General features: G+C 32.2%; 1 protein-coding gene across 1 annotated transcript; it reads left to right on the top strand.

Annotated features, from left to right (window-relative positions):
• The first annotated feature begins 723 nt into the window (after nucleotides 1–723).
• Nucleotides 724–9577, top strand: LOC112596872 (DNA N6-methyl adenine demethylase-like). The gene is made up of 3 exons (XM_025342696.1): nucleotides 724–965; nucleotides 6579–7466; nucleotides 7681–9577. The coding sequence occupies exons 2-3, from the start codon at nucleotides 6634–6636 to the stop codon at nucleotides 8246–8248; spliced, it is 1401 nt and encodes a 466-aa protein (XP_025198481.1). The 5' UTR covers nucleotides 724–965; nucleotides 6579–6633; the 3' UTR covers nucleotides 8249–9577.
• The last annotated feature ends 1161 nt before the right edge of the window (nucleotides 9578–10738 follow it).

Raw genomic sequence — 10738 nt, 5'->3', positions numbered from 1 at the left:
GAACAGTATTTTTGGTGTTCACATAATTATTTTATTCCAAAACTAATCCTTTGGTCAACAATTTTAAATATGTATTATATATGCGTTCAAATGTTATTCTAACACCATTCCACAGCTCTTTTTTCGATTTCTCATGGTTCTTATTATTGCACCTTATTGTTAACTTTTAATAAACTCTGGATATGATTTGCGTCTGCGTTGTATCCCTTTGCCCATTCAACACAATATAATTATTACAATAATGACAATAGCACTATAACAATAATATCTTAAATGGTGTCTTCCGATCTGGTGGGAATTGATGGGATGGGAATTTTCAGGTCGACACGGGTTTTTCGCCGAAACGATTTCCTATCGAAAATTTGAAAATGACAATAGATATACCAACCATTATTCTACTATAGCTAGAGATACTGCAGTGGTGTCCGGCCCAGCCTGCAAAAAAAAAACTTATTATTCCAGTCAAAAAATTTTAATCATCTATACTAAAACGTGCACGGCATACATACGTATTGTTTGTATACATAATGCACCGTCTCCGTCAGTCTTAACGAGACCCGTCGGTCCCGCGTAGGGTTGGTTTGGGGGTGTTCGGAGAGGGGAGTTTGGAGTTTTGAAACATGTTCGGTCTACCTAGACATGAACCTACATATAAGTGTATAACAAATCTCGACCGATACGACCAATGACCATCACTGTTGTTCGCCGCTGGCGACGCCACTGCAGTCCCTTCTACTCTTCATGCTTCCTCATCTACTGTTGAAAGGTCCGATTGCCATTATTATTTGCAGCATATCGGTGGTGCTACACATTGCAGTAGTATTCCAGTGACGATCGATTTGATCGAACAGTGCTACGATCTTTAGGTATCTGCAACCCCCGGTCAACGGTCTACGCCGACGTGAACTACATACCACGTATATCCATTACATACAGACATTACAGTTCCATCTTTACTCCGATCGGTAAGTCTTATTACATCTTTTTATTTACTAGTGTACCATTGCGATATTTTCATTACGGCTTTATAATATTTTATGTATCAAATGGTTTCGCGTCGTCGATCTTCTCTGTGCCTTATGGAATGTCATATATGATATTAATTTATGAAAATTATATCTCCAATATGGTAAAATTTCTCGCAAAAACGCTCATTCAAATCATTTTATTAACGAGATTCAATATTATACGTACAAGCTTAAAATTGAAATATTATCATATTGGTAGCGTTTACTTTATATTATATAAATCATCAATCGTAGTGTAATGGTAACAGAGTAATGACCGAAAAAAAATATAAATGATCAACGTTTATAACGAATAACAATTATAAGTAAACTTTTAATACGGAATTTATAGATTTCAATAAATTATAGATATCAATTAAATGCGTTAATATAATTAATGTCGTATTTACAATCGATGTTAAAATAAATATAATTAGAATATGTGAGATTAACGCCACTAACTAGTCAGTGAACTTTATCGTATAATCTATAAAAAACTCAATGATTGTCTATAATTATATTTATTTTTATTAAATTATTAAAAAATATTTTTTTAGTTACTGTTAATTTTAAATTATAGATAATTTCGGCGATTGTAAACTGAGTCCAAAATACAGATAAACCCAAAATAACATATGTAAACTGCGCTCGAGTTTTTATCAAATGTAAAAAGGTGACATGCAAACTACGTCTGGGAAAAATTTTAAAAATCAATAGCTATATTTTTGAAAAATTATTTTTACTGTATATTTAATATTCATTATAAGTTATAATAAATATTAAATATTATATGGTTATAAATTATAACCATATAATATGAATAATTAAAATCAATATTAAATTAAGAATTAAAAAAATATATATGATTTTAAAAAGTAAAGTAATTACAAATATTACAAATAATAACATATTGTTGTTAGATATTCATCAATTGGAGTTTGACCACTATTATATTTAGTAATTAAATTTTGTAACTTTTCTCGTTTTTTTTTTTTTTTTTTTTTTTTTTTTTTTTTTTTTTTTTGTTTTAAAATTCAATAATTATTCAATAACGTGTTGGTATTTCTAGACAAAAATAAAATTTCTGTGATATAATTGAAAGAGTGCATGATCATAGAGAGTTTAAATGTTTAAAAAGTTAAAAGTTTTGTATATTTTACAAACAGGACACAGTTTAAGTTATTGGGCGCAGTTTATATTTTAACATAAATAACAATTCAGGCACAGTATACAAAAAAAAGTAATTTGAGCGCAGTTTACGTATGTCCGATAATTTAGTTCTAATAAATTTAACTGCAACTTAATCATATAATTGTTTACTGTATTTTAGTAAAAAAAAGAAAATAATATTTTTTCCATATCCTTTCGTTTTCACTCAAAAGTCAAATATGCTTAAAGTACATGCTGAAATTTTTTTTCATAAATATTTATTTTTATTTTTTATTGGGTATTATAGTTTAAAATAATTGTAATGAATATTATTCTGCCGCCATAGTACTATATTAAACTGCTGTATAATAATAATTGGTATTATCAGTAATAATACCGACAGTATATTAATAGTATATAAGCCACGATAGTATTAATTTAACATCCGCGGCTTTTTTAGCAAAAAAATAAATATAACATGATATATCTAAATAACACTTTATTTTATCTAATAGAAGTTACTTTTTAATTTTTTATTAATCGAATAACGTAACACATTATACATCTTCACGTTCAGCTAATGGTTGAATAATTATTTTTACTAGCGATGACATAACTCGAATATCTATACTTTTATTTAAGTCTGAGTGTAGAATTTTTTTTCACGAATGAATAAAAAATAATATTTGTTCATAATATGAAATGAACTATTGTATTTTTTTACATATTGTACCGTATAATATTAATAAATATAAACATTTTACTAGCCAAAAATTATTTCTCTCATTTATTACTTTTTGTAATCAGTTTTTAGAAATGTTTGCACCATATGCTACTTATGTTACGGACATGGGAACATGGCCACATATACACGAAAAAAAAGTTGAAAATCTATACACTTTATTATAATACTATGAACCTTACTGTATTAGGTAGTATAATAATACAATAAGTTGAATTAATTTATGCCGTATGAAATTGCAGTCATTGTGTGTATAAAATATAATAATAAATGTTAAAAGTTTCAAGTACCCGTAATATTTTATAAAATTACAACAATATAACTAAAATTATTATCCTTTATTTATATTAAATATCTAATTTCATCCAAATTTTAACTTAAAAATTATATAAAATAAGTGAGTATCTAAACTTAAATTGTTGGTATTAAAGTTTACTTTTAACCACTGCCTCACTCACAAAAATATCAACTATATCTAATTTTCTATTAGAAACCACCATGAGGGTAGACAATTTAAACATTTTTACCAAGCCAAAAATACGAAAAAAATAAAATCTAAAACAACCGATTTAGACAAGCGTAACGTATCTATCATTTATATACATATAATATATATATAATACGCATATAAAATATTATTTATCAAACATTTGTGACCGTTTCAGGGTAGAAAAAAAAGATTTAAAGTCGGATTTCGTCGTTCCGATCGTGGTTAAATATATCGTAAACATTGTCTCATAAATCATTCGGGAAATAAAAACAAATTGCCCATCACAATTTCCGGATTGCAGTATACCACGCGACGGTCGCCGATACGTATTTTCGTCTATGTATATATTATGTTATATATACTCGTATACATATGTACAACGAACATATATGTAAATTATTTATTTGCCGCGAACGCGATCCAATTGCTAACTCTGCAGTGACGACGACCCTAAGTTGTTAATTTTCCATTCCGACCAAACACAGCAGTTATTCGTATATACTATATACATATTGCATATTATATCATAATATACGAGTTGTGCTTTAGTCACTTGAGTGAAAATGGCAATTTATTGATTCCTTCGTTCTATCTACTCTCATGGATGACCTGGTAGCAGCCATTCTGTCTTAGCCCAGATACTATTAATATTGACGAAAGCTATAATAATACTTATTCAGTATTCATAGAATAAATTAATGCATATTCAAGCACGTATTATTATCACACTTTTTTAATTGATCATTGGTTACAACATTTCAAAAAAGTGTTATTGTTATGATATTTACAAAATAATATATGTTTACTACAACAACTGATCCACACTCGTGTAAAAAAATCTATTATTATATCATTATTATTATTGGGATTGATACATATAAGTAGTATAATGTCAGTTTTTATCGATATACAACATGTAAAGGTTCATGAATCATGAGTAATATTAAATAATTCAATTCGATTTTTCGGGGTAATTACTAATTTTATATTGTCTCCAATCGATACGCGACGGTGTCTGCAACCTCCAGACGTCGTTACAATTTTAACTAGAGGTTGAAATGGCTCAAAATAAGTGGAGGGATGCCTAAATTTTGTATTTTTCTTATAATATTTTGGTTTACACTCATGAGGGTGATTAGATGTGGAGATGAATTAAACCCCTATTAGTATCTAAAGTACCTATGTCCTACATAGATAATATTTGTATGTAACTATAAGAGGGATGTGTTATTTTAGACAAAATAAGTAGAGGGATGTAAGACATAAATAATTGCATATTAATATATATATATTATATTTAAATACATAATTTTAACACACGCAAAAATATTTAACATGCACTTCAGATTCCTCAGAGTAAAACATTTTCAGTGGCATATCGGTTAAAACTAAAACTTAAAATTATCAATACCGGGGAATTATTATATTCGTTTTATCATCGTTATACATCGAAACTCGAAACCCGCATACATTATTAAGTTTTATGGATGCAAGGTAGTAGAGATATACATAAAAACTATAATCAAATTTTCTGGAGTAAACACAATAATATGAAACACTACAGCCGACCAGAGTGGTGCGGTTTGCAAATATATAAACACAAAATTTGTGTGTTTAAATAGAAGCCGAATTATTTATTGAACACAATTATTATTTCAAACAATTATATGCATACGATAGGTAAGAGTGTACCTATATATTACAGAGACGGTCAAATATATACGTGCGGTGAACACGAACCAATGACATTTTTTCGAAATGCTTTATGGTTTTTTTTATCGGTCGATATATTTCTCTTCATTTTTCTCATTTATTTGTCGTCCATTCGAATAAACTTTTCACCAGATTAAATTCCCTTACGCACAACGTCAGTCAGTGACGAAATTGAGAGTGGGATTTCGGAAATATTAGTCCACCCATCTACTCCCCCGCCCACACACAACCACTAAAGACCACACAAATTATAAATGCACAAAAGACGCATGTCACACATTTTTGGTTTTCAATTTACATTTTATAATTAAACATTTTTATTTTTCATCATCATTATACGACGATATAAATATTACCTGAAACATTTTTCATTACTAGACCTCGCATACACAACCATCGTTTTATTTAAAATATTATTTTTATTTATGTTTATAGTTGCGATCGTATTTCAAATACCTATAATGTGTACATGAATATTAATTAATAATTTTATTTTAAAAAGACACACGATTTATTCAGCTTTTTTTATAATGATATGTTCATTGTAGTAACATTAATAACCAATTATTGTGCAATGACCCAGAGAGTTCGATGACATACGCCTGTGATCAACCGCTCATAAAAAAGCACAGAATAATTATAATGGACGTGTCAGAATTCCGAGATCGCTCTGCATTGATCAATCACGTTATCATCTAGTTGTATGCATAGCTCGTTGTCGAATAATTTCAACCTTGTGTACAATAATATAGTGATAGATTCGAAGTAGGTAGAAATATTTTTGAATTCTGGCAAAAGACACTCGGTGTCCTGAAAGAAAAAATCGAAAATATATGCCAAAATTGAAGTCGATAGTTTCCCACGTCAGTACGTTATTGACACTCAACCGGAGGACCACACGCAGACCGCGGTGACTGTCGTCCCATTGGATGCACGCTCTCACGCTTAAAGGGTTCCACCCGCCAATCGGAATTGATTGTACGACGAAGAGAACCCCACGCGATAGCAGTTTCATCTCTCAATAATTGTTGTATTTTTGCAAAACCGTAAATATTAACACATTTCGGCCGTGCTCACACCACCGCTTCAAACTTAATAGGCAACACGTTTATTTATTTAATGTCATCAAATCGTTCCACTCAGTTCAATAAGACTGTAATAACTATTTTGTTTTCGAATTGAAATTGTTGTAATTATAAACAAGTTTTTACATATATTATTTTGAATCGTATTGTGAACTCATAAACTGAACGATCAATAATATTATTATTAATTATTCATTTAATTTTAGTATAATATATAACTATCACAGAGACCACTGACCGCGGATTTTATAACGATTCAAACGCGTATTATAATTATTATATGACGGTTTATATTTGGACGAGTGACAATCTATTGTTCTTCGTCAAAAGTGCAACTGTCGTGTAAGGAATTTTTTCGATTTAATCTTAAAACGTAAGTTTTTGTTTTACAGCGGGTTTTATAACAACCATTCGCATCACATCCTACGAACTTGAACGACAAAAACAATGAGTGTGCCAATGGAATTGGACGATTCTGCCACAGAAGCGGCACCACTGGACTTGACCGTGAAGAAGGACAACGGCTGCGCTGTCTCGGCGGCAGCGCCGGTGGAACGTGATGGGCCAAAGGAATTAACGGGAGACGTACCGCCATCGCCACTACCGCCGCTGGATTTGAGTGCGGGGAGAACGTTATCGTCGCAGCCACCGCCGTCCGCGAATGTTGCTCAACGTGCCACCGTGGTGGTGCTATCGCCGAAGGTGGTCTCATCGTCGCCGAAGGTGATCTCATCGTCGCCGAAGGTGGTTGCATCGTCTCCACCACTGAAGCCGCAGCCGCAATGCAAAGCCTACTGGACGCCGGACTCGTCTTCCTCTTCGCAGATACCCAAACACTTGGCGCCGCTGCACGGGATATACGCCGACGCCGCCGCTTATCGGCACATGATCTCGTCCGCAGCTGTCCCCGAGTACAACCCGTTCCTGGCCGTACTTCCGCCGTCCGCCACCACGCAGTTCCACCATCACGATCACTTCCAACAGCAACAGCAGCACCTTCACATCCAGCAACAGCATCAGCTCCATCTCCAGCAGCAACTCCAACTGCAGCTGCAGATGCAGCAACAGCAACAACACCACCAGGAACAACAACAGAAGTTCCAGAAGCAACAACTTCAGCTGCAGGCCGCGTACAGCGTTCTTCCCCCGATAGACCCCGCGTTGTTGTTGTCCGGTAGCCCAGTGTACGCGGCCACGTCGTCGCCGTCCTCGTCCGAATCCAACCACTTTCCATTCAGCGGATTCGATTGCAGTTTTTCCAAGCCACCTTACGGTTTCGGGTATGTCGATCGTTCCACGTTATAATAATATATTTTATTTACACGACTCTACGGGAATAATTATATCTGTACAACACCGCTCTCAGCCGTCAAGAGCTGAGACGCGTTTGTTGTTTAGGACTTTAATTATCCACCTGTAGTACTATATTATTTTTCCGTTTGTTTATGTTCAACGATCGTGCATTAACTATATATTTTTATGCGCTTTTTGCAGTTACCCTTACTACGAGAGGATGCTGGACGGAAGAGTGACTGGTGGAGCTTATGGAGGCGTAGACATTTGCGCCAATCGGTCTGATTGTCCGTCGCCCGAATCGACGACTACCGACGACCATCATCACTTCAATCACCATCATCGTCTGCAACAACAGCAACAGCAGCAGCAGCGAGACCTGGACCGAGAGCATCGCCACATCATCAAGGAGTGTGACATGGACGACATGGACGACGTGGACCCCGAGGATGTGGCGGCCATATATAAACAGTCGGATTTCTTGTCATTCCGGAATCGGTACATAGAAAGCTTGGGGCCGCCGAGGAACTTCGAGAAAATGAGACGGTCTAACAACAACAACAACAATGATGATCATCGGTTGATGCCCGGACAACAGCAGTACGACCAGACGTACGTTATGAAGCGGCAGAAGAATAACGAAGCAGCCAAGCGGTCGCGGGACGCCAAACGGCAGAAGTACATCGAAAACCAGATTAGCGTCATGTACCTGACCAAGAAGGTGAGTGAGATGAAAGACATTAAGAGACGACTGCTCAAGTCTATGTGATGTTCGCTGAGTAGATGTACTATTATTAAAAATATGGGTAATTATAATATTAATAGTATAAGCTAGAAAACCATATTATATAATGTATACTTTCGATAACTGCAGATGCGATTTTTGAGTTTTCCATTTCGATTTTCAAACCATGTTTTGTAATCGCTGTTAATGTTATAAATTATGTGACTAAATATTTTTACTGTATTAACACTGCCCTGGATTTCAGTGTTGGACAAAAAAAAAAATCACCTATGGTAAAAGTTTATAAAGGTTGTATTATTTGTATTTTAAGTATATTAATTATTGAATTAGCCAATACCAATAAAACATACCTAAGTCATTAAAATATTATTTTATTTCACTGCGTAACTAGTGTTCTCATAGTTAAACTTTACTGTAACAACATTAATTGTTACTTATAAAATGTTAATATTTTAATATTGGCAAATTCAATGAATATAAACTAATTACAATTTATTCATTTTAAATTTTAGTAGAAATCATTTTAGAAATTTTAGTACCGAATACTACTATATAGATTAACGGAAGTCGTACTTGTAAATATTATAGTAATATACCTACGCTTTGAAATAACATGTTGGAATGAGAATTTTTCACATGTGAAAAAACGGTTAAAGGCTGTTTACTGGTCCGTTTAAATAGATATTAACATCGATTTGAACTTTTTTGTATAACTCTGTAGACATAAAAAACTTTCGACACGCTACGGTCGCTAATAATATATGTAAAGTCATAAAGGCTTACGCGAGTGTAAGACGTCGATTTTTGTTTGTTTTTTTTTTTAGTTCTTACGGCGATATAGCGTGGTTCCTGTCTAGCGCCTTTTTACTATGATAATTTACATTTACCCAAACTTAAACTTTGGTTTGTTCTTTTAAATTGTTCGAAAAAAATATTTACTCCATAAAAAAAATAATCAAATTAATAACAAACATTTATTCCGTTCGAAAACGCCATCTCGAATAAAATTACCCCATAATTGTGTGTCTATAAACAAAAATGATTGTATACTAATATAAAATGTTTTGATTTGTATTAACTGATTTATATAAAAGCCAGGGGTGTTCGTCAAAACATCAGTTTCGGTCAAAAAATGTCTTGGAACAATAATAGGGTGGCAAGTGGTGTATAAGTATGATACAATGGTAAATTTTGTAAACTGTAATATATTACATAATACGTATTGTTATATTAAAATAAACAGAATAATAAGACTGATGTTTTGTCACACTATTTGGACGTATTATATTTTTTTTTTGCTATTTAGATTTTAAAATAAATGTCGCTATTTAAAAATTGATTACAATATTTATATATGTTTATCCACACATTTACTGTAATTGTATGGTTTTTTTTAAATTTAGTTGCAAATTTATTCTTAGATTATATATTACAATATAATTTTATTTCACATTTTATATTTTTATATCCTATATACTTATTTTATTTTATATATATTGTAATATTATACGCGTTTCTGAGCACTTTTTTAATTTTATACACTACATATATATATGCTGTTTTAAGATGTCAATTATTTGTATTTAATACATTTCTATTTTTTTCGTATAATGTATTTTCTGGTCCGAATAATATACATTGTATATATTAGTATTCCTTTATAATGAAAACTATTTCACGTCTTTTGTGTGAAAGGGTATTTTAAGACTGTACATTTCACCGATATTATATATAGTCAATATACTTCAGAGTCGTTAACGTTCTAAATTTCTGTTCAATTGTGTCTATTCGCTGCGAGGTATTTAACTGTATAGTGATAAATGTGCTCTTGACGACTTGACCATGCCCACGACTAAAATAGAGGTACCTACATAGGTATAATAGCGATGTACACTGTACATAGCAATAATAGTAATGATGGTCATCTAGAAACCTTTAACGATGTGCACACCATTATGCGTTATTAAAATTTCCGGTGCATCTATCCTGAATAAACAATATTGTACATACTTAACATTCAATGCTTTGAATCCCTGAATAGTTTTACACTATATTCAGTATAGTCCTGCAGACTGTCGACCTAATCACTTTTGTATTATATTGAAATTGTCATGGGTAGGTACGTATATTGTACAAAAAAAATTAATTCAGCTTGATTTCAGGTGGAAACGAACGCTTGTTTGCCTAAATTGAAATTTACAAATAGAATATTATTTTCTAAACTACCACAAATTATACAAACCACCTTTCCCACCTCTACTTAGTACCTACAGTATAATAATATTATGATAAGCATTTTTATACCATTTTATATTCTTAATATTGGGGTATAATGTATTTTTAGCGCACTTGAAATAGATACATTATACTTAATACTTATATTGTGTACTCATAGGATTCGGTAACGAAAACCATTTTAAACGATATAACCGTCATTACTGCTAAAATCTCGTGTACTATAATAAGTGGTTAAAACTTAAAACTGCTATATGATATATACAAATAATATATTTT

Source organism: Melanaphis sacchari, unplaced genomic scaffold (genome assembly GCF_002803265.2).
Source record: "Melanaphis sacchari strain LSU unplaced genomic scaffold, SCAv2.0 Contig0_pilon_pilon, whole genome shotgun sequence".
NCBI classification, from domain to species: Eukaryota; Metazoa; Arthropoda; class Insecta; order Hemiptera; family Aphididae; genus Melanaphis; species Melanaphis sacchari.
Note: the sequence above shows the minus strand (reverse complement) of the source record. Positions and strands in the feature narration are given on the sequence as shown.